The sequence below is a fragment of the Eubalaena glacialis genome, chromosome 8 (genome assembly GCF_028564815.1).
Source record: "Eubalaena glacialis isolate mEubGla1 chromosome 8, mEubGla1.1.hap2.+ XY, whole genome shotgun sequence".
Classification (NCBI taxonomy): domain Eukaryota; kingdom Metazoa; phylum Chordata; class Mammalia; order Artiodactyla; family Balaenidae; genus Eubalaena; species Eubalaena glacialis.
In genome coordinates this window covers 24,863,922-24,889,005 of record NC_083723.1, presented here as the reverse complement: position 1 = coordinate 24,889,005, position 25,084 = coordinate 24,863,922, and the positions used below count along the sequence as shown (strand labels likewise).

Below are 25,084 nucleotides of genomic sequence, written 5' to 3'. Positions count from 1 at the left end.
TATCCATATACCACTTGTCTTTCAAGTGTTAGGTCAAGCTCCTTTTGAACATGCCAGTCACTCCTTCTGTGAATAGTTTTGCATTTATTTTCTGTTACCTGTCTTTAGCCTCAACTCCTACCTCTTTCTTTCACTTTGTGCTCTGTGATTCAGGATTGCCCCAGGATTTATAGTTCCCTAAATATTCCAAACTCTTTTTATTTTTTTTAATCTCTAAACCTCTTCACTAATTCTGGCAGCCTTAAGTTCTCTACTATTCTAAATTCATGTTAAAAATATTGGCTCCTATTGACCATGAACCAAATTCTGCTATTTATTTTATATTTATCTTAAATTATAATTATATGTCTCAATTGTTATTTTACTTTGAATATGTCCATCTTCCTTACTAGAACACTTGTGTCTAGAAGACAATGGTAGCTCCCTATTCTTAAGTCCCCAACTGGGCACATCAAAAAGCATTTTGAATAAAAGCTGTCCAAAGAATTGACATATGAATTAATATGTGAATATATTAATGCTGAAAACTAGTATAAATGGGTGAGTGGATTAGCAGCAGATGCTCAAGAATACCTGAGAATAGGAAGGAAATTTGTCATACTTCCTTAACATGGCATTCTTATTGTTCCTGCATTTCACTTAGAACTTTAGTAATCAAAACACTTAAAATGTCTTTACTCAAAAAAGGAGTGCTTATCACCACTTGATAAACAGAAGCTAGAACTGGAGAAAAACAAACATTTAAAGGAGAAGTTTAACCAAAATTACTTAATGGCTATTTGTAGAGCAAAATTATCCTTCTTAAGAATGAGACAACAGCCCAATTAATGGACAAAGGCTTTATTTTATGGTAGCACTTGGGTGTTATATTATCTTGAGGTTTCAGTACACAGGCTTTCATATATCACAAGGTGAGGGATACGTTAATCACATCTTATTTATACTTGGCAGTTTTATACTGAGCAAACTCACAGTTCCAGATGGAAAGTCTGCAAAGGGTAATCAATTTTTGTTCTTGTCACCATCACTGTCACTCATTCTGTGTCTTATCTGCAAGCTTTATGCCATGAATCAATGGAAAAATTAATTATTGTCAAAAAGAATTCTTCTATAATTTTGAAAATAAACTTTTACTAGGAGACACTTGTTTCTAAGTAAAAAGTTTATTGTGAATATAAAACAAAAGTCCCAAATGGAGAACATTTGAATGAATATAAAATAAATGATTTGAGTTGATTTATTTGGGTTACCTATTTAATAACTATGGTTTTGAGCAACTGAACGTAATTTTTATCTAAATTTCAACTACTATTATGTAAAACCCAGAAACTAGACACTTACAATTTAATAAGCTTATCACTCATGAAAATCATTGCTAACTGGAAATTGTATAAATTGCCTAGTAATATATGCTAACTTTGGATCTTTCTGGAACTTACAAATGAGAATACTTGCAAATATTTAAGGAGACATCTCAGCTTAGCAGACCATCATTAGTGGTGTTTTACGAAGGACTGGAACTATTTAAATTGCCCATGCATTTGTTCTTTCCATGTTTTCATTCAGTGAGCAATGTATTTCCCGTTTTCCACTTTGTGTGAGGAATGAGGGTAGAAAAAACCCATAATACTACACTTTTCAGAAGTATGGGACACACCCATCGGTTTAGAATACCCTCACATAGAATTTTTTGTCCTCATTTGGTCTTTTAGTGTAGGCAATTTATAAACATGCATAAATATAATACTTCTTCCTAAAAGAAAAGCATATGAACCCCAGATGAAAGTCTACTTAATGGGATAATGAATGAGAAGCTTAGTTTTATTACTTGTCTCATTATCTCTCTTCAGTGAAGTCATTTAATTGCTCCTTACGCCTTTCTACAAAAAGAGAACTATATTTACTTGTCCTAGAAAAAAATTCTAGTAATGTTAACTGGTCAAAGTTAGTCTAAAAATTGCATTCAGGATGATACAGTTCAAATGAGTGAGAGCACATTCATAATCTGCTGAGACTTATTTGCAAATGTAGGACTGCCTGGCAACACTGGCCCAGAGGCAGTGACATTGTAGGTCAGCTGTTGCATGGATTTAACCCAGAAATTGCCATGTTTTGTTTGGTCCCTAAAGTTGTTTTTCTTTTTTTTCATTGAGTCAACATTAAAATTTTGGCAGATTTCACATAAAATTCCACATTTCTATCTTCTGTTGGAATATGGCCACGCTAGGCTTACATTCCTGCATAGGAGCAGTCAACTAGAAATAAGTGTTCATTGCCGCTGTCGAATGAGGTATAATTTTCCTTTTATTACTGTCCCCGTCACATCTTGCTGTTCACCACAGATGCTGTACCCATTGCTATTGAACAGGAAGTTTGCTTTGTTGCTTTCCTTTCACTCTGTACCTCTCTAAAGAGGATAAATGAAAGCTAGAACAGTAGTGCTTTTGTTTAAAAAAAAATGAGCAAGTATTTTTGTTTCTGAAAGTAGAGGTATTGACAGTGTTTAACAGGGTTAGACAAATAATGTTTGTATGTGTTAAAAGCTTATATGTTGCTCATATAACTTAACACTCAGCTCCTATTAGTGAGTGTGTTTAAGTTCCAAGCTTCAGCACCTCCCAGCCTACCCATGAGTTTGGCCTCAGATGCTCTGTAAATGGAATCCTCTTCTCAGAAGCCCTTGTCATGCTTCCTTTCCAGAAATGCTGAAACTGTCCAGCAGTCATTTTTAGATCTCATTACTGCTTTCTCTCTGCCCCTTTAAACTTGATGCTCTGAATCTCTCCTCTCCTCCCCAGAACTGAGGCGCCTGTCTCATACAGCCCCTGCACCAAAACTGGATGCCAGATATAATAGAGTAATTCACTCATTCAGCTACTCTTTGTGGAATATTTAATATTCTTCAGCTTTATTATAGGTCTGAGGGTGAAATCATGAACAAAATACACCCAGTTAAGACTAATTCACAGCTTACATTGTAGAGGAAGAAACAGACAATAAAGATATGAGCAACAAATATATTACACACAGGTAAATAGAGCTGTGAAGAAAAATAAAGCAAGCTAAGGAGATAGAGAGTGGAGATGGCGATGGGGAGCTATTTTTGTATGTGTCATCACCTTTAAGGAAGTAACTGTTGAACTGAGAACTGAATGAGCCAACAGAGAAAACCATGGAGCAAGTGCCAAGGTCCTGGAGCGGGAGCTGGCTTGAGGCTCACGAAGAGCAAGAACTATGGGAGGGGTAGACGCAGATGCAGGCCAGACATTCAGGGGCTTATAGCCATGCTAAGCTGTTGGGATTTTATTCTGAGAGTAATGGAAATCACTGGAGTGTTTTCCAGAGGGAAATTATAAGGTCTAGTTTACCATATCCAATCCAAGCTCCAACTTCGGAGAGCCCTCTTTTGGGAGAGGGGATCAGATAGAATAAAACTCTCGCAGGTTAGAGTTCTGATTGAATTTGATAACGATAATCTAATTTATTTTAGCCAGTAGCAGCATTAGATTATATCCACAAGATTTTTTTTCTAACAACACTGGACCTGGCACAGAATAAGAAATAGAAAAGTGATGGATGAGAAGGGTGAAAATTTATATCATATACCAAATGGTGTCAGCTCCCCTCTGAAAACAAACAGTGCAGGATAAGTGGACTTAGCCTATTTAAATGATCAAATTATACACCTTGTATGTTCATTTTCTACAGATAGTACTATGCATAGTCATGCAGTTTTCTCCTCAATCGGTAGCAAATATACTTACAACAGCTTGAGCTTCTAAGTATTTTGAAAAATAGAGGTCTTTTGATTATTATTAAAATAAAGCCACTATTATATTAACTTAGTCCTTTTAAAAAATTTTTTAGTGCCCAGGAGGAGCATTTACACCCAATATGCGAACCACCAAGGACTTCCCGGATGATGTTGTCACTTTTATTCGGAACCACCCTCTCATGTACAATTCCATCTACCCAGTCCACAGAAGGCCTTTGATTGTTCGTACAGGCACTGACTATAAGTACACAAAAATAGCTGTGGATCGAGTGAATGCTGCCGATGGTAGATACCATGTTCTGTTTCTCGGAACAGGTAAGTACTTGAGCTCAAACTAGCTTAATGTGTAGTAAAAGAGCATAGTCGCTAAGGGCATGATATTGAAATCAGAAAAACTCCAGTGTTTACATGTGTCTGACTCTGAGGTGTTTAATGTCTCCATGCTTCCGTTTCTACATCTGTAAAATGGAGTTAAGATAAATTACTTTACAGGATTGTTGTGAGGAACAAATGGGTTAATATATGTAAAGCACCTAGAACTGTTCCTGGCATATATTGTGGTGAAATAAGGTAATGAGATGAATGAAGGGATGGGAAATTTTAAGCATGAGTGTTCTCTCAACTAAAACAAATTCTGTGACCTCTTCATAAACACATGGAGCTATCTTTGCTTTCGTGCCATCTCCAGGACATTTCTTTATCAATTATATTATTATATACTTTATTCTTCCATTTCATCCTCCACTGAATCCTTGGTTTAGAAACCTTACGCCAGCAAATCCTTGGTTTAGAAACCTTACGCCAGAAACTAGGCCTGTACCTTCACCTACTGCCACCTCTGCTATACTGCTGATTTCGCCAAGGTCTTCAGTGTTCCCATGATAAGAAAATCCAAAATCCTTTAACCACTGAAATGCCTCCATATCCTCTTTGCCTCATTTGGCGTTTTAGAATCACCCTACCTATTGCTTCAGCCACAGGGCACATACTTTTCCTCTGTCTCTAGCAGTTCTCTCTCAGTTTCCTTCAGTAGCCTGGCTTTCTCCTCCCCATGAGTGTAGGTGTTTCCTGAGGTTCTTTCCATGGTCCTCTTATTTTTATGTATTCTCTGGCCATCTCATTCATTCATTTGGTTTTAATTAGTCTGTGCAAACAATCCCAAATGTGTATCTCTAGTCCTTGCCATCTTGTGAGCTCAGTATTTGCATTTACAACTTATTATTAGGTAACACAAGTTGTATGACACGTTAACATTTCAAACATCATGCTTCAAACTCAGTTTATTCACTTCTAAGACTCTTTAACCAATGCTTAATCCAGTCTCCCACATTTGTATTCATTACCACACATTCCTTTCAAGGTTCTGTTTCTCCTTGATGTGTCATTTCTCTCTAGGCATATCACAGTACTGGGTAACCTCAGTAAATATTTGTCAAGGTGAACTGAAAATCATAACTATATCCATTGCTACACGTACAATGAAATGAATTCATAAATGATTGCAAAAGCTAATCTTCACTTGCATAAAACTGTGTTCTCCAAAGATGTTGCCTCCATATAAATAACTACAAAGAGTTTCTTTTAGTCTTGATTCTGATCATCCAATATGGAGTTTGCACTTGAAAAAACATTTTTTTTCCTGAAGTGAAAGGGTCATTTAGAGTCACACCTCTCTCTAATGTCTCATACTACTCAGAAAAAAATGACTGTTTTCTTTTTTTTTTTTTTTAAACATCTTTATTGAAGTATAATTGCTTTACAATGGTGTGCTAGCTTCTGCTTTACAACAAAGTGAATCAGTTACACATATACATATGTTGCCATATCTCTTCCCTCTTGCATCTCCCTCCCTCCCACCCTCCCTATCCCACCCCTCTAGGTGGTCACAAAGCACCGAGCTGATCTCCCTGTGCTATGCGGCTGCTTCCCACTAGTTATCTATTTTACATTTGGTAGTGTATATATGTCCATGACACTCTCTCACCCTGTCACATCTCACCCCTCCCCCTCCCCATATCCTCAAGTCCATTCTCTAGTAGGTCTGTGTCTTTATTCCCATCTTGCCACTAGGTTCTTCATGACCTCTTTTTTTTTTTTTTTTTTTTTTCCCTTAGATTCCATATATATGTGTTAGCATACTGTATTTGTTTTTCTCTTTCTGACTTACTTCACTCTGTATGACAGACTCTAACTCCATCCACCTCATTACAAACACCTCCATTTCATTTCTTTTTATGGCTGAGTAATATTCCATTGTATATATGTGCCACATCTTCTTTATCCATTCATCCGATGATGGACACCTAGGTTGCTTCCATGTCCTGGCTATTGTAAACAGAGCTGCAATGAATATTTTGGTACATGACTCTTTCTGAATTATGGTTTTCTCAGGGTATATGCCCAGTAGTGGGATTGCTGGGTCATATGGTAGTTCTATTTTTAGTTTTTTAAGGAACCTCCATACTGTTCTCCATAGTGGCTGTATCAATTTACATTCCCACCAACAGTGCAAGAGTGTTCCCTTTTCTCCACACCCTCTCCAGCATTTATTGTTTCTAGATTTTTTGATGATGGCCATTCTGACCGGTGTGAGATGATACCTCATTGTAGTTTTGATTTGCATTTCTCTAATGATTAATGATGTTGAGCATTCTTTCATGTGTCTGTTGGCAATCTGTATCTCTTCTTTGGAGAAATGTCTATTTAGGTCTTCTGCCCATTTTTGGATTGGGTTGTTTGTTTTTTTGTTATTGAGCTGCATGAGCTGCTTGTAAATCTTGGAGATTAATCCTTTGTCCGTTGCTTCATTTGCAAATATTTTCTCCCATTCTGAGGGTTGTCTTTTGGTCTTGTTTATGGTTTCCTTTCCTGTGCAAAAGCTTTTAAGTTTCATTAGGTCCCATTTGTTTATTTGTGTTTTTATTTCCATTTCTCTAGGACCTGGGTCAAAAAGGATCTTGCTGTGACTTATGTCATACAGTGTTCTGCCTATGTTTTCCTCTAAGAGTTTGATAGTGTCTGGCCTTACACTTAGGTCTTTAATCCATTTTGAGTTTATTTTTGTGTATGGTGTTAGGGAGTGTTCTAATTTCATACTTTTACATGTACCTGTCCAATTTTCCCAGCACCACTTATTGAAGAGGCTGTCTTTTCTCCACTGTATATGCTTGCCTCCTTTATCAAAGATAAGGTGACCATATGTGCGTGGGCTTATCTCTGGGCTTTCTATCCTGTTCCATTGATCTATATTTCTGTTTTTGTGCCAGTACCAAACTGTCTTGATGACTGTAGCTTTGTAATATAGTCTGAAGTCAGGGAGCCTGATTCCTCCAGCTCCATTTTTCGTTCTCAAGATTGCTTTGGCTATTCGGGGTCTTTTGTGTTTCCATACAAATTGTGAAATTTTTTGTTCTAGTTCTGTGAAAAATGCCAGTGGTAGTTTGATAGGGATTGCATTGAATCTGTAGATTGCTTTGGGTAGCAGAGTCATTTTCACAATGTTGATTCTTCCAATCCAAGAACATGGTATATCTCTCCATCTATTTGTATCATCTTTAATTTCTTTCATCAGTGTCCTATAATTTTCTGCATACAGGTCTTTTGTCTCCTTAGGTAGGTTTATTCCTAGGTATTTTATTCTTTTTGTTGCAATGGTAAACGGGAGTGTTTTCTTAATTTCACTTTCAGATTTTTCATCATTAGTATACAGGAATGCAAGAGATTTCTGTGCATTAATTTTGTATCCTGCTACTTTACCAAATTCATTGATTAGCTCTAGTAGTTTTCTGGTAGCATCTTTTGGATTCTCTATGTATAGTATCATGTCATCTGCAAACAGTGACAGCTTTACTTCTTCTTTTCCGATTTGGATTCCTTTTATTTCTTTTTCGTCTCTGATTGCTGTGGCTAACACTTCCAAAACTATGTTGAATAATAGTGGTGAGAGTGGGCAACCTTGTCTTGTTCCTGATCTTAGTGGAAATGGTTTCAGTTTTTCACCATTGAGGACAATGTTGGCTGTGGGTTTGTCATATACGGCCTTTATTATGTTGAGGAAAGTTCCCTCTATGCCTACTTTCTGCAGGACTTTTATCATAAATGGGTGTTGAATTTTGTCGAAAGCTTTCTCTGCATCTATTGAGATGATCATATGGTTTTTCTCCTTCAATTTGTTAATATGATGTATCACGTTGATTGATTTGCGTATATTGAAGAATCCTTGCATTCCTGGAATAAACCCCACTTGATCATGGTGTATGATCCTTTTAATGTGCTGTTGGATTCTGTTTGCTAGTATTTTGTTGAGGATTTTTGCATCTATGTTCATCAGTGATATTGACCTGTAGTTTTCTTTCTTTGTGACATCTTTGTCTGGTTTTGGTATCAGGGTGATGGTGGCCTCATAGAATGAGTTGGGGAGTGTTCCTCCCTCTGCAATATTTTGGAAGAGTTTGAGAAGGATAGGTGTTAGCTCTTCTCTAAATGTTTGATAGAATTCGCCTGTGAAGCCATCTGGTCCTGGGCTTTTGTGTGTTGGAAGATTTTTAATCACAGTTTCAATTTCAGTGCTTGTGATTGGTCTGTTCATATTTTCTATTTCTTCCTGGTTCAGTCTCGGCAGGTTGTGCATTTCTAAGAATCTGTCCATTTCTTCCAGGTTGTCCATTTTATTAGCATAGAGTTGCTTGTAGTAATCTCTTATGATCGTTTGTATTTCTGCAGTGTCAGTGGTTACTTCTCCTTTTTCATTTCTAATTCTATTAATTTGAGTCTTCTCCTTTTTTCTCTTGATGAGTCTGGCTAATGGTTTATCAATTTTGTTTATCTTCTCAAAGAACCAGCTTTTAGTTTCATTGATTTTTGCTATTGTTTCCTTCATTTCTTTTTCATTTATTTCTGATCTGATCTTTATGATTTCTTTCCTTCTGCTAGCTTTGGGGTTTTTTTGTTCTTCTTTCTCTAATTGCTTTAGGTGCAAGGTTAGGTTGTTTATTCGAGATGTTTCCTGTTTCTTGATGTAGGCTTGTATTGCTATAAACTTCCCTCTTAGAACTGCTTTTGCTGCATCCCATAGGTTTTGGATCGTCGTGTCTCCATTGTCATTTGTTTCTAGGTATTTTTTGATTTCCCCTTTGATTTCTTCAGTGATCACTTCGTTATTAAGTAGTGTATTGTGTAGCCTCCATGTGTTTGTATTTTTTACAGATCTTTTCCTGTAATTGATATCTAGTCTCATAGCGTTGTGGTCGGAAAAGATACTTGATACGATTTCAATTTTTTTAAATTTACCAAGGCTTGATTTGTGACCCAAGATATGATCTATCCTGGAGAATGTTCCATGAGCACTTGAGAAAAATGTGTATTCTGTTGTTTTTGGGTGGAATGTCCTATAAATATCAATTAAGTCCATCTTGTTTAATGTATCATTTAAAGCTTGTGTTTCCTTATTTATTTTCATTTTGGATGATCTGTCCATTGGTGAAAGTGGGGTGTTAAAGTCCCCTACTATGATTGTGTTACTGTCGATTTCCCCTTTTATGGCTGTTAGTATTTGCCTTATGTATTGAGGTGCTCCTATGTTGGGTGCATAAATATTTACAATTGTTATACCTTCCTCTTGGATCGATCCCTTGATCATTATATAGTGTCCGTCTTTGTCTCTTGTAATTGTCTTTATTTTAAAGTCTATTTTGTCTGATATGAGAATTGCTACTCCAGCTTTCTTTTGATTTCCATTTGCATGGAATATCTTTTTCCATCCCCTCACTTTCAGTCTGTATGTGTCTCTAGGTCTGAAGTGGGTCTCTTGTAGACAGCATATATATGGGTCTTGTTTTTGTATCCATTCAGCCAGTCTGTGTCTTTTGGTGGGAGCATTTAATCCATTTACATTTAAGGTAATTATCGATATGTATGTTCCTATTCCCATTTTCTTAAATGTTTTGGGTTTGTTATTGTAGGTCTTTTCCTTCTCTTGTGTTTCTTGCCTAGAGAAGTTCCTTTAGCATTTGTTGTAAAGCTGGTTTGGTGGTGCTGAACTCTCTCAGCTTTTGCTTGTCTGTAAAGGTTTTAATTTCTCCATCAAATCTGAATGAGATCCTTGCTGGGTAGAGTAATCTTGGTTGTAGGTTTTTCTCCTTCATCACTTTAAGTATATCCTGCCACTCCCTTCTGGCTTGCAGCGTTTCTGCTGAAAGATCAGCTGTTAACCTTATGGGGATGCCCTTGTGTGTTATCTGTTGTTTTTCCCTTGCTGCTTTTAATATGTTTTCTTTATATTTAATTTTTGATAGTTTGATTAATATGTGTCTTGGTGTGTTTCTCCTTGGATTTATCCTGTATGGGACTCTCTGTGCTTCCAGGACTTGATTAACTATTTCCTTTCCCATATTAGGGAAGTTTTCAACTATAATCTCTTCAAATATTTTCTCAGTCCCTTTCTTTTTCTCTTCTTCTTCTGGGACCCCTATAATTCGAATGTTGGTGCGTTTAATGTTGTCCCAGAGGTCTCTGAGACTGTCCTCAGTTCTTTTCATTCTTTTTTCTTTATTCTGGTCTGCAGTAGTTATTTCCACCATTTTATCTTCCAGGTCACTTATCCGTTCTTCTGCCTCAGTTATTCTGCTATTGATCCCATCTAGAGTATTTTTAATTTCATTTATTGTGCTTGTCATCGTTTCTTGGTTCCTCTTTAGTTCTTCTACGTCCTTGTTAAATGTTTCTTGCATTTTGTCTATTCTATTTCCAAGACTTTGGATCATCCTTACTATCATTATTCTGAATTCTTTTTCAGGTAGACTACCTATTTCCTCTTCATTTGTTAGGTCTGGTGTGTTTTGACCCTGCTCCTTCATCTGCTGTGTGTTTTTCTGTCTTCTCATTTTGCTTATCTTACTGTGTTTGGGGTCTCCTTTTCACAGGCTGCAGGTTCGTAGTTCCCGTTGTTTTTGGTATCTGTCCCCAGTGGCTAAGGTTGGTTCAGTGGGTTGTGTAGGTTTCCTGGTGGAGGGAACTAGTGCCTGTGTTCTAGTGGATGAGGCTGGATGTTGTCTTTCTGGTGGGTTCGTCCACGTCTGGTGGTGTGTTTTGGGGTGTCTGTGGCCTTATTATGATTTTAGGCAGCCTCTCTGTTAATGGATGGGGCTGTGTTCCTCTCTTGCTAGTTGTTTGGCATAGGGTGTCCAGCACTGTAGCTTGCTGGTCGTTGAGTGAAGCTGGGTCTTGATGTTGAGATGGAGATCTGTGAGAGATTTTCGCCGTTTGGTATTACGTGGAGCTGGGAGGTCTATTGTGGACCAGTGTCCTGAAGTTGGCTCTCCCACCTCAGAGGCACAACCCTGATGCCTGGCTGGAGCACCAAGAGCCTTTCATCCACACGGCTCAGAATAAAAGGGAGAAAAAATGGAAAGAAAGAAAAAAAGAGGATAAAATAAAATAAAATAAAGCAATTATAATAAAAAATAAGAAAAAAAATTATTAAGAGTAAATTTATTAAGAAAAAAAATTTTTTTTAATTTTTAAAAATAGATTTATTAATTTTTTATACTAAAAATAAGAAAAAAATTATTTAGAAAAAATTTATTAAGAAAAAAAATTTTTTAATTTTTTAAAATAAAAAATATGAAAAAACTTATTAAAAATTTTTTTAAAAATAGAAAATAAGGAAAAAATTATTAAGAAAACATTTATTAGGGAAAAAAAATTTTTAAGCCAAAAAAAAAAAAAAAAAAAAAAAAAAAAAGGACGGACCTAACCCTAGGACTAAGGGTGAGAGCAAAGCTATACAGACAAAATCTCACCCAGAAGCATACACATCTACACTCACAAAAAAAAGGAAAAGGGGAAAAGTTAATATATCCTGCTCCCAAAGTCCATCTCCTAAATTTGGGATGATTCGTTGTCTATTCAGGTATTCAACAGATGCAGGCACATCAAGTTGTTTGTGGAGCTTTAATCCGCTGCTTCTGAGGCTGCTGGGAGAGATTTCCCTTTCTCTTCTTTGTTCGTACAGCTCCCGGGGTTCAGCTTTGGATTTGGACCCGCCTCTGCATGTAGGTCGCCTGAGGGCGTCTGTTCCCCGCCCAGACAGAACGGGGTTAAAGGAGCAGCTGATTCGGGGGCTCCGGCTCAGTCAGGCCGGGGGGAGGGAGCGGTACGGAGGAGGCGGGGCGAGCCTGCGGCGGCAGAAGCCGGCGTGACGTTGCAGCAGCCTGAGGCGCGCCGTGCGCTCTCCCGGGGAAGTTGTCCCCGGATCACGGGAGCCTGGCCGTGGCGGGCTGCACAGGCTCCCGGGAGGGGCGGTGTGGAGAATGACCTGTGCTCGCCCACAGGCTGTTTGGTGGTGGCAGCAGCAGCCTTAGCGTCTCATGCCCGTCTCTGGGGTCCGCGCTGATAGCCGCGGCTCGCGCCCGTCTCTGGAGTTCGTTTAAGTGGCGCTCTGAATCCCCTCTCCTTGCACGCCGCGAAACAAAGAGGCAAGAAAAAGTCTCCTGCCTCTTCGGCAGCTGCAGACTTTTTCTCGTGCACCCTCCCGGCTAGTTGTGGTGCGCTAGACCCTTCAGGCTGTGTTCACGCAGCCAACCCCAGTCCTCTCCCTGGGATCCGACCTAAGCCCGCGCCTCAGCTCCCAGCCCCCGCCCGCCCCGGCGGGTGAGCAGACAAGCCTCTCGGGCTGGTGAGTGCTGCTCGGCGCCGAGCCTCTGTGCGGGAATCTCTCCGTTTTTCCCTCTGCGTCCCTGTTGCTGTGGGATCCGCGCTGATAGCCGCGGCTCGCGCCCGTCTCTGGAGCTCGTCCAGGCGGCGCTCTGAATCCCCTCTCCTTGCACACCGCGAAACAAAGAGGCAAGAAAAAGTCTCCCGCCTCTTCGGCAGCTGCAGACTTTTTCTCGTGCACCCTCCCGGCTAGTTGTGGTGCGCTAGACCCTTCAGGCTGTGTTCACGCAGCCAACCCCAGTCCTCTCCCTGGGATCCGACCGAAGCCCGCGCCTCAGCTCCCAGCCCCCGCCCGCCCCGGCGGGGGAGCAGACAAGCCTCTTGGGCTGGTGAGTGCTGCTCGGCGCCGAGCCTCTGTGCGGGAATCTCTCCGTTTTTCCCTCTGCGTCCCTGTTGCTGTGGGATCCGCGCTGATAGCCGCGGCTCGCGCCCGTCTCTGGAGCTCGTTTAGGCGGCGCTCTGAATCCCCTCTCCTTGCGCGCCGCGAAACAAAGAGGCAAGAAAAATTCTCTTGCCTCTTTGGCAGCCGCAGTCTTTTTCCCGGACTCCCTCCCGGCTAGCACCGAAGCCCGAGCCCCAGCTCCGAGGCCCCGCCCGCCCCGGCGGCTGAGCAGACAAGCCTCTCGGGCTGGTGAGTGCTGGTCGGCACCGCTCCTCTGTGCGGGAATCTCCGCTTTGCCCTCCGCACCACTGTGGCTGCGCTCTCCTCCGTGGCTCCGAAGCTTCCCCCCTCTGCTACCCGCAGTCTCTGCCCACGAAGGGGCTTCCTAGTGTGTGGAAACCTTTCCTCCTTCACAGCTCCCTCCCACTGGTGCAGGTCCCGTCCCTATTCTTTTGTCTCTGTTATTTCTTTTTTCTTTTGCCCTACCCAAGTACGTGGGGATTTTCTTGCCTTTTGGGAGGTCTGACGTCTTCTGCCAGCGTTCAGTGGGTGTTCTGTAGGAGCAGTTCCACGTGTAGATGTATTTCTCATGTATCTGTGGGGAGGAAGGTGATCTCCGCGTCTTACTCTTCCGCCATCTTGCCCCTCCCCCCCCGACTGTTTTCTTATTTTCCTTTTGAAGGCTGTGTTAAATGTAGACTCTTTTCTTTCCCAGTTTTATTGAGATATAGTTGACATACATTACTGTATAAATTTAAGGTACACAACCTAATGGTTTGACATATATATTGTGAAATGATTATTGCAATAAGTTTAGTTAACATCTATCATCTCATATAGATACAAAAAAAGAAAGAAAAAAATTTTTTTTCCTTCTAATGAGAACTCTTAGAATTTATTCTCTTAACAGCTTTCATATATATCATACAGCAATGTAACTGTAGTACATCCCATAACTATGGGGGTGTACGTTACATCCCTAGTATTTATGTATCTTATAACTGGAAGTTTGTACCATTTGATTGCCTTCATTTAATTCTCCCTCTCTCCACATCTGGTAATGAATGTGGTTTTTCATTTTGTTTTTGTTTTTGTTTCTTTATATTCCACATATAAGTGAGAGCATACAATACTTGTCTTACTCTGTATGACTTTTTTTCACCTAGCATAATGCCATCAATTTCAATCCATGCTGTCACAAATGGCAAGATTTCATTCTTTTTATGGCAGAGTAATATTTTAAACCACATTTCTTTTTCTATTCATCTGTCAACAGACACTTAGGTTGTTTCCACATCTTGGCTATTGTGAATAATGCTGCAGTGAACATAGAGGTGCAGATATCTTCTCCAGTTAGTGATTTTGTTCCTCAGAGGTGGACTCTGATATCACATTCAGGTTGTTTTTTCATGAACGTCTACATAAAATATGTAGGTTTCATGGATGGAATTTTCTAGTCTTTATAAACTGTTCAGCAGTGTTTATTTAGATAGAAGGCACTAAGAAACATGCTTTTGCACAAATTCTTTGGCTTTTCTTACCACATAAGTATCTGGCACCTTTACATAGACTTTTTATGTTGGTATTTAAAAACTTGTATCATTTTGGAGACCTTCAAGATGGCAGAAGAGTAAGACATGGAGATCACCTTCCTCCCCACAAATACATCAGAAATACATCTACATGTGGAACAACTCCTACAGAATACCTACTGAACGCTGGTAGAAGACCTCAGGCTTCCCAAAAGGCAAGAAACTCCCCACGTACCTGGGCAGGGCAAAAGAAAAAAGGAAAAACAGAGACAAAAGAATAGGGACGGGACCTGCACCTCTGGGAGGGAGCTGTGAAGGAGGAAAATTGTCCACACACTAGGAAGCCCCTTCACTGGTGGAGACGGGGGTGTGGGTGGGGGGAGCTTCGGAGCCACGGAGGAGAGCGCAGCAACAGGGGTGCGGAGGGCAAAGCGGAGAAATGCCCGCACAGAGGATCGGTGCCGACCAGCACTCACCAGCCCGAGAGGCTTGTCTGCTCACCCACCGGGGCAGGCGGGGGCTGGGAGCTGAGGCTCGGGCTTCGGAGGTCAGATCCCAGGGAGAGGACTGGGGTTGGCAGCGTGAACACAGCCTGAAGGGGGCTAGTGCACCACAGCTAGCCAGGAGGGAGTCTGGGAAAAAGTCTGGAACTGCCTAAGAGGCAAGAGACCATTGTTTCGGGGTGCGTGAGGAGAGGGGGTTCAGAGCACCGCCTAAATGAGCTCCAGAGATGGACGCGAGCCGCAGCTATCAACGTGGACCCCAGAGACGGGCATGAAATGCTAAGGCTACTGCTGTAGCCACCAAGAAGCCTGTGTGCAAGCACAGGTCACTATCCGCACCTCCCCTCCTGGGAGGCTGTGCAGCACGCCACTGCCAGGGTCCCGTGATCCAGGGACAACTTCCCCAGGAGAACGCACGGCGCGCTTCAGGCTGCCGCAACGTCACGCCGGCCTCTGCCGCTGCAGGCTCGCCCCGCATCCGTACCCCTCCCTCCCCCCGGCCTGAGTGAGCCAGAGCCCCCTAAGCAGCTGCTACTTTAACCCCGTGCTGTCTGAGCGGGGAACAGACGCCCTCAGGTGACCTACATGCAGAGGCGGGGCCAAATCCAAAGCTGAACCCCAGGAGCTGTGTGAACAAAGAAGAGAAAGGGAAATCTCTCCCAGCAGCCTCAGGAGCAGAGGATTAAATCTCCACAATCAACTTGATGAACCCTGCAACTGTGGAATACCTGAATAGACAACAAATCACCCCAAAATTGAGGCGGTGGACTTTGGGAGCAACAATATATATATTTTTTTGCTATTTCTCTTTTTGTGAGTGTGTGTATGTATGCTTCCTTGTGTGATTTTGTCTGTATAGCTTTGCTTTTACCATTTGTCCTAGGGTTCTCTCTGTTCAACTTTTTTCCTTTTTTTTCTTAAGTATAGTTTTTAGTGCTTGTTATCATTGATGGATTTTTTTTTGCTTTCATTGCTCTCTTCTTTCTTTTTTTTTTCTTTTTAATTTTTTTCTTTTTAATAATTATTTTTAATTTTTTATTTTAATAACTTTATTTTATTTTATATTATTTTTTTCTTTCTTTCTTTCTTTTTTTCTCCCTTTTCTTCTGAGCCGTGTGGCTGACAGTGTCTTCGTGGTCTGGCTGGGTGTCAGGCCTGTGCCTCTGAGGTGGGAGAACCAAGTTCAGGACATTGGTCCACCAGAGACCTCCCGGCTCCACGTGATATCAAACGGCAAAAGCTCTTCCAGAGATCTCCATCTCAACGCTAAGACCCAGCTCTACTCAACGACCAGCAAGCTACAGTGCTGGACACCCTATGCCAAACAACTAGCAAGAAAGGAACACAACCCCACACATTAGCAGAGAGGCTGCCTAAAATCATAATAAGGTCACAGACACCCTAAAACACACCACCGGACGTGGTCCTGCCCACCAGAAAGACAAGATCCAGCCTCATCCACCAAAACAAAGGCACTAGTCCCCTGACCCAGGAAGACTACACAACCCACTGAACCAACCTTAGCCACTGGGGGAAGACACCAAAAACAATGGGAACTATGAACCTGCAGCCTGTGAAAAGGAGACCCCAAACACAGTAAGTTAAGCAAAATGAGAAGACAGAGAAACACACAGCAGATGAAGGAGCAACGTAAAAACCCACTAGGCCAAACAAATGAAGAGGAAATAGGCAGTCTACCTGAAAAAGAATTCAGAGTAATGATAGTAAAGATGATCCAAAATCTTGGAAATAGAATGGAGTAAGTATAAGAAACGTTTAACAAGGACCTAGAAGAACTAAAGAGCAAACAAACAATGATGAACAACACAATAAATGAAATTAAAAATTCTCTAGAAGGAATCAATAGCAGAATAATGCAGGCAGAAGAACGGAAAGTGACCTGGAAGATAAAATAGTGGAAATAACTACCACAGAGCAGAATAAAGAAAAAAGAATGAAAAGAATTGAGGACAGTCACAGAGACCTCTGGGACAATTTTAATTGCACCAACATTCGAATTATAGGGGTCCCAGAAGAGGAAGAGAAAAAGAAAGGGACTGAGAAAATATTTGGAGAGATTATAGTTGAAAACTTGCCTAATATGGGAAAGGATATAGTTAATCAAGTCCAGGAAACACAGAGTCCCATACAGGATAAATCCAAGGAGAAACACGTCAAGACACATATTAATCAAACTATCAAAAATTAAATACAAAGAAAAAATATTAAAAGCAACAAGGGAAAAACAACAAATAACATACAAGGGAATCCCCATAAGGTTATCAGCTGATCATTCAGCAGAAACTCTGCAAACCAGAAGGGAGTGGCAAGACATATTTAAAGTAATGAAAGGGAAAAACCTACAACCAAGATTTGTCTACCCAACAAAGATCTCATTCAGATTCGACGGAGGAATTAAAACCTTTACAGACAAGTAAAAGCTAAGAGAATTCAGCACCACCAAACCAGCTTTACAACAAATGCTAAAGGAACTTCTCTAGGCAGGAAACACAAGAGAAGGAAAAGACCTACAATAACAAACCCAAAACAACTAAGAAAATGGTAATAGGAACATACATATCAATAATTACCTTAAATGTAAATGGATTAAATGCTCCAACCAAAAGACATAGACTGGCTGAATGGATACAAAAACAAGACCCATATATATGCTGTCTACAAGAGACCCACTTCAGACCTAGGGATATGTACAGGCTGAAAGTGAGGGGATGGAAAAAGATATTCCATGCAAATAGAAATCAAAAGAAAACTTGAGTAGCAATTCTCATATCAGACAAAACAGACTTTAAAATAAACACTATTACAAGAGACAAAGAAGGACTCTTCTTTGGAAGGGATCAATCCAAGAAGAAGATATGACAATTGTAAATATTTATGCACTCAACATAAGAGCACCTCAATACATAAGGGAAATGCTAACAGCCATAAAAGGGGAAATCGACAGTAACACAATCATAGTAGGGGACTTTAACACCCCACTTTCACCAATGGACAGATCATCCAAAATAAAAATAAATGAGGAAACACAAGCGTTACATGATACATTAAACAAGGTGGACTTAATTGGTATTTATTGGACATTCCATCCAAAAACAACAGAATACACTTTCTTCTCAAGTGCTCATGGAACATTCTTCAGGATAGATCATATCCTGGGTCACAAATCAAGCCTTGGTAAATTTAAGAAAATTGAAATCATATCAAGTATCTTTTCCGACCACAACGCTATGATACTAGATATCAATTACAGGAAAAAAATCTGTAAAAAATACAAACACATGGAGGCTAAACAATACACTACTAAATAACCAAGAGATCACTGAAGAAATCAAAGAGGAAATCAAAAAATACCTAGAACAAAATGACAATGAAAACACGACAACCCAAAACCCATGGGATGCAGCAAAAGCAGTTCTAAGAGGGAAGTTTATAGCAATACAAGCCTACATCAAGAAACAAGAAAAATCTCAAATAAACAACCTCATATTACACCCAAAGCAATTAGAGAAAGAAGAAGAAAAAAAAAAACCCCAAAGTTAGCAGAAGGAAAGAAATCATTAAGATCAGATCAGAAATAAATGAAAAAGAAATGAAGGAAACAATAGCAAAGATCAATAAAACTAAAAGCTGGTTTGAGAAGATAAACAAAACTGATAAACCATTAGCTACACTCATCAAGAAAAAGAGGGAGAAGACTCAAATCAATAGAATTAGAAATGAAAAAGGTGAAGTAACAACTGACACTGCAGAAATACAAGGGATCATGAGAGATTACTACAAGCAACTCTATGCCAATAAAATGGACAACCTGGAAGAAATGGGCAAATTCTTAGAAAAGCACTACGTTCCGAGACTGAACCAGGAAGAAATAGAAAATATAAACAGACCAATCACAAGCACTGAAGTTGAGACTGTGATTAAAAATCTTCCAACAAACAAAAGCCCAGGACCAGATGTCTTCACAGGTGAAATCTATCAAACATTTAGAGAAGAGCTAACACCTATCCTTCCCAAACTCTACCAAAATATAGCAGAGGGAGGAACACTCCCAAACTCATTCTACAAGACCACCATCACCCTGATACCAAAACCAGACAAAGATGTCACAAAGAAAGAAAACTACAGGCCAATATCACTGATGAACATAGATGCAAAAATCCTCAGCAAAATAATGGCAAACAGAATCCAGCAGTACATTAAAAGGGTCATACACCATGATCAAGTGGGGTTTATCCCAGGAATGCAAGGATTCTTCAGTATATGCAAATCAATCAATGTGATATACCATATTAACAAATTGAAGGATACAAACCATATGGTCATCTCAATAGATGCAGAGAAAACTTTCAACAAAATTCAACACCCATTTATGATAAAAACCCTCCAGAAAGTAGGCATAGAAGGAACTTACCTCAACATAATAAAGGCCGTATATGACAAACCCACAGCCAACATCGTCCTCAATGGTGAAAAACTGAAACCATTTCCACTAAGATCAGGAACAAGACAAGGTTGCCCACTCTCACCACTATTATTCAACATAGTTTTGGAAGTTTTAGCCACAGCAATCAGAAGAAAAAGAAATAAAAAGAATCCAAATCAGAAAAGAAGTAAAACTGTCACTGTTTGCAGATGACATGATACTATACATAGAGAATCCTAAAGACTCTACCAGAAAACTACTAGAGCTAATCAATGAATTTGGTAAAGTAGCAGGATACAAAATTAATGCACAGAAATCTCTTGCATTCCTATACACTAATGATGAACAATCTGAAAGAAATTAAGGAAACACTCCCATTTACCATTGCAACAAAAAGAATAAAATACCTAGGAATAAACCTACCTAAGGAGACAAAAGACCTGTATCCAGAAAACTATAAGACGCTGATGAAAGAAATTAAAGATGATACAAACAGATGGAGAGATATACCATGTTCTTGGATTGGAAGAATTAACATTGTGAAAATGACTGTACTACCCAAAGCAATCTACAGATTCAATGCTATCCCTATCAAAGTACCACTGGCATTTTTCACAGAACTAGAACAAAAAATTTCACAATTTGTATGGAAACACAAAAGACCCCAAATAGCCAAAGCGATCTTGAGAAAGAAAAACGGAGCTGGAGGAATCAGACTTCCTGACTTCAGACTATACTGCAAAGCTACAGTAATCAAGACAGTATGGTACTGGCACAAAAACAGAAATATACATCAATGGAACAGGATAGAAAGCCCAGAGATAAACCCACACACATATGGTCACCTTATTTTTGATAAAGGAGGCAAGAAAATACCATGGAGAAAAGACAGCTTCTTCAATAAGTGGTGCTGGGAAAACTGGACAGCTACATGTAAAAGAATGAAATTAGAACACTCCCTAACACCATACACAAAAATAAACTCAAAATGGATTAAAGACCTAAGTGTAAGGCCAGACACTATAAAACTCTTAGAGGAAACCATAGGCAGAACACTCTATGACATAAGTCACAGCAAGATCCTTTTTGACCCACCTCCTAGAGAAATGGAAATAAAAACAAAAATAAACAAATGGGACCTAATGAAACTTAAAAGCTTTTGCACAGCAAAGGAAACCATAAACAAGACGAAAAGACAACCCTCAGAATGGGAGAAAATATTTACAAATGAAGCAACTGACAAAGGATTAATCTCCAAAATTTATAAGCAGCTCATGCAGCTCAGTATCAAAAAGACAAACAACCCAATCCAAAAATGGGCAGAAGACCTAAATAGACATTTCTCCAAAGAAGATATACAGATTGCCACAAACACATGAAAGGATGCTTAACATCACTAATCATTAGAAAAATGCAAATCAAAACTACAATGAGGTATCTCCTCACACCAATCAGAATGGGCATCATCAGAAAATCTACAAACAACAAATGCTGGAGAGGGTGTGGAGAAAAGGGAAGCCTCCTGCACTGTTGGTGGGAGTGTAAATTGATACAGCCCCTATGGAGAACAGTATGGAGGTTCCTTAAAAAACTAAAAATAGAACTACCATATGACCCAGCAATCCCACTACGGGGCATATACCCTGAGAAAACCATAATTCAAAAAGTCATGTACCACAATGTTCACTGCCACTCTATTCACAATAGCCAGGACATGGAAGCAACCTAAGTGTCCATCGACAGATGAATGGATAAAGAAGACGTGGCACATATATACAATGGAATATTACTCAGCCGTAACAAGAAATGAAATTGAGTTATTTGTAGTGAGGTGGATGGACCTAAAGTCTGTCATAGAGAGTGAAGTAAGTCAGGAAGAGAAAAACAAATACCGTATGCTAACACATATATATGGAATCTAAAAAAAAAATTGAAAAACGGTTATGAAGAACCTAGGGGCAGTACAGGAATAAAGACACAGACGTAGAGAATGGAATTGAGGACACGGGGAGGGGGAAGGGTAAGCTGGGACGAAGTGAGAGAGTGGCATGGACTTATATATACTACCAAATGTAAAATAGATAGCTAGTGGGAAGCAGCTGCATAGCACAGGGAGATCAGCTCAGTGCTTTGTGACCACCTAGAGGGGTGGGATAGGGTGGGTGGGAGGGAGATGCAAGAGGGACGAGTTATGGGGATATATGTATATGTATCGCTGATTCACTTTGTTATACAGCAGAAACTAACACACCATTGTAAAGCAATTATACTCCAATAAAGATGTTAAAAAAAAAAAGAAAAGAAAAAGCTTGTATTATTTTCAAAAACAGTATTTAGGCATCTGTTTTTAATTGTAGTGGGAAGCTTCACTAATGATTGCTTACAAAGCCAAATAAGTCTCTTGAAGACTGTATCCTAATAGGAAAGTGCATGTTATGACAATGCCTCTGCCAACAGCACCTTTCTGACTAGATGGTAACTCACTTAACCATTGAACCTTATCCTCATGGTTATATCAGACCACATTGTAATTTTTAAAAGTGATTTCAACTTTCGTGAAACTCTAAAAAACAGTATATCATGATGAAATATTTTCTGCCTAAGTAGATCTTGGATTTCTGGTGAAATTTCTTCAGAAGAGAGTTCTCTGTGCTTGTTTGCTGCTAAAAGTGAATAAAATAGCCTTTTCTGAAATAGAACTTAGGAGAAACACAGGTCACTGTTCCCAAGATTTCTTAGCTTTGTGTATCTAAATGTCTTAGGAAGGATATAATATGTCTTGGGTGTTGTCAAATCCCCAAGTACCAAATAGCTCTTTAGTTGTTATAAATAAATAATGATGCTTCAGTTATTCCCACAATGAAGCCAGCTTCTCTCATGGCTTCCCTTTTCTCTGTACCTTCATGGAGAATTCAAGGAAATTTGATGAAGACATTGGTTGTCAAAAAAGTTGCCATAGGAAAAACTTATGTGACAGGTCATTGGAATGCAAATACGTATCTTGTAACTGTATCCACTTTGACTATTATGAATGATTTGTAGTTCACAGAATCTCCATGGTAGTTGTGTGGGCTCAATGCCCAATAACTGTTACAGTTAGTCCATTATAGTGTACACTACTCTGGCTGAGCTTGAGAGGCTGGTAATCTGGCTTTCCGCCCTTCTAGGACTGCCTCATTAGTTTTTGTGTGCTGTCAGCTGACAAAATAAACAAACAAATAAATACATACATACATACTATGTACACATGTACATTTATAAGTAAATAAATAGAAGGAAGGGAGGGAGGGAGGGAGGGAGGGAGGGGAGAAAGAAAAGTAAGCTTTGTCCTGTCATCTTTTCTTTCTTAGTTTGCATTATCAATGTCTAGTCTAGGGATCAGAAAACTACAACATGGGCCAGATCTAGCCCACTGCCCACTGCAAGTATCGTCTGTAAACTAAGAATGTTTTGCATTTTTTAACGACTGAATAAAAAATAACAAGAAGAATGTTACATGAGCAGTGAAAATCATAAGATTTTTATATTTTAGTGCCCACAAATAAAGTTTTATTAGACCACAGCCACATTCATTCATTTACATTTTGTCTGTGGCTGCTTTTGTGCTACTACAGCAGAGTTGAGTAGTTGCCACAGAGACTGCTTAGCCCAAAGAGCCTAAATTATTTATTATCTGGCCTTTTACAGAAAAAATTTGCTGACTCCTGTTTTATTTAATAATTATATAATTTTAGAAAAATTAAGACTTCTGAAAGAAGCTGTTTTCTAATATGTAGCTATAATACAAGAATTTGTAATGTTGCTTCATATAAATACATCTTCTTTAATCTTGAGTAAAAAATGTCTTGCTATTCTATTAAAACTTAAACTAGAAACCCAAGTTTACTTAATTATTTTCCCATTCATTCCTGCTACTACACCCCCTAAAAAGGAACACAGGTTGAAAAAAATGTAATTTAAAATCAGTGCTTTCTAAAATTTGGTATTATTTGTTGATATTCTGTAGCATTTTGGGTTTTTCGTTTTTTTGTTTTTTAGTTTTTAGTATTTAGGGCGATGGGTATTTTTATGTTCCTTATTCTTTTTTTTTTTTTTTTTTTAATTTTAGGAAGGTCTATAAAACAGCAGGCAAGTGTTCTCATAGGATTAACATTTCTATTTTAACTTTGCCACCTACTGCTTACATCCAGGCTATTTGTTCAAAGCCAACTATAATGCACAGTGAAGAGATTTTTGCCTGTTTTCCTTTTGCCTCTGGAGTTATGAAAATATTTGTGTCTAGGTCAATTTCAGACACGTTTTGTCAAATTTACATTTTTAGCACGAAATATGAATCAGAATGCCATGTGCTTTCTGATGAAAGAGTGACAGTATTCTTGTGAATGTTTGTTAGAGGTTTAGGATGATTTAATGCCGTTATGATTTTTTAATGTAAGCTCAATACATGTGCTACTCTGCGAAAATTCTTATATAGTGTGTAGTGTTTCATGCTCTTCTTAACGTCTGTTTAACTGGACGAGTACTAAGTTGGACTGTGGGCTCCAATAAGTCCTTTGAAAGTGTGGAGTTTTGAAGTATGTGCCCACATATGTGACTCAAACCTTAATATGTTTGCCTTGCAGCATTACAGGATAACTGCCTTCATAGTAACTGACAAGTTCTGGCAGTCACAGGTCTTGGAATGGCACAGTTAATAAACTGCAGAGCCAGGCATTTTGATTTTTAAAGAACTCCCTAAATTACTCAATATGTAAAATTTGATAGCTGGAACAGTACGTTTGACTTCAGAAAAGACTATACTGTTAGTTGGAAGCTGTGCATGAGTGTCACTCCTTTGCTTAGGAGTAAGGAACAAATCCCCTTATAAGTCACTGGTTTTTAATAACATTGTGGTTCACTGCTTTCCAAAGCAGAATCTGGAAACTTCTGAGAGTTTACCAAGGATTCTACAGGGAGTTTTCACAGCAGGAAATACTAATAGGACAGAGTGGAGTGATGGCTGAATTGACAGGAGAAAGATGATAAATCATGGTGTGATGACTGCTTGATCATGTAGAAGAGTAGCAAAAGGGATATGTGAAGAGAAAAAAATGTAAGAGAGCCCATATAGTGATTGTTAATCCAGAGACAAATGTTCTCATTTAAATTTTACTTTAAAAAGACAATTTGTTAAAAATAAATATATGGATAATTGCTGAAAAAAAGTTTTTTAAGCATAATTCTTTTCCTTTAACTACTCTTCAGAGATACATTCTTTTAAAGCTAGCATAAAATCTCACATAATTATTATACAAATTTTAGTGTTGCTAGTTTGCCTGAATTACCCATTTACTTATTTAGTATGTTACTTATTATGCAAATAAGTATACTTTTTCAAGCTTCTGAAATATTTTATTGCTATTATAGTGATGCTAATTAAAGTTATTTACAGTGCTTATCTTTTGCCAGATATGTTATTGAATCACCTCCAGCCCTTATAGCTACCCGATGAAGAATTGTGAGAATGTAGACTCCATAGAGAGCAAGGATATTTGTCTGATTTATTCATTGGTATATCCTCAGTACCTAGAATAGTGCATCACTCAAAGTTGTCACTCAGTAGATATTATTTGAATGAATGAGTGAATGAGTTGCACTTATCCTCCACTGTGTTTGACAGAAGCTCAGATAAGTGAAGATCACATAGATATTGAGTGTATGATACAACCAGAATATCACCTCTTGCTGTCTGATTTC

At 39.1% G+C, this 25,084-nt stretch overlaps 1 protein-coding gene across 1 annotated transcript in view; it reads left to right on the top strand.

The window, feature by feature from the left end:
* The window catches only part of SEMA3C (semaphorin 3C), a 192,199-nt gene that overhangs the window by 124,246 nt on the left and 42,869 nt on the right, over positions 1 to 25,084 (top strand). Inside the window, exon 12 of the mRNA XM_061197651.1 lies at positions 3,868 to 4,090. Coding sequence (XP_061053634.1) covers positions 3,868 to 4,090 — 223 coding nt within the window. The remainder of the gene's footprint in view (positions 1 to 3,867; positions 4,091 to 25,084) is intronic.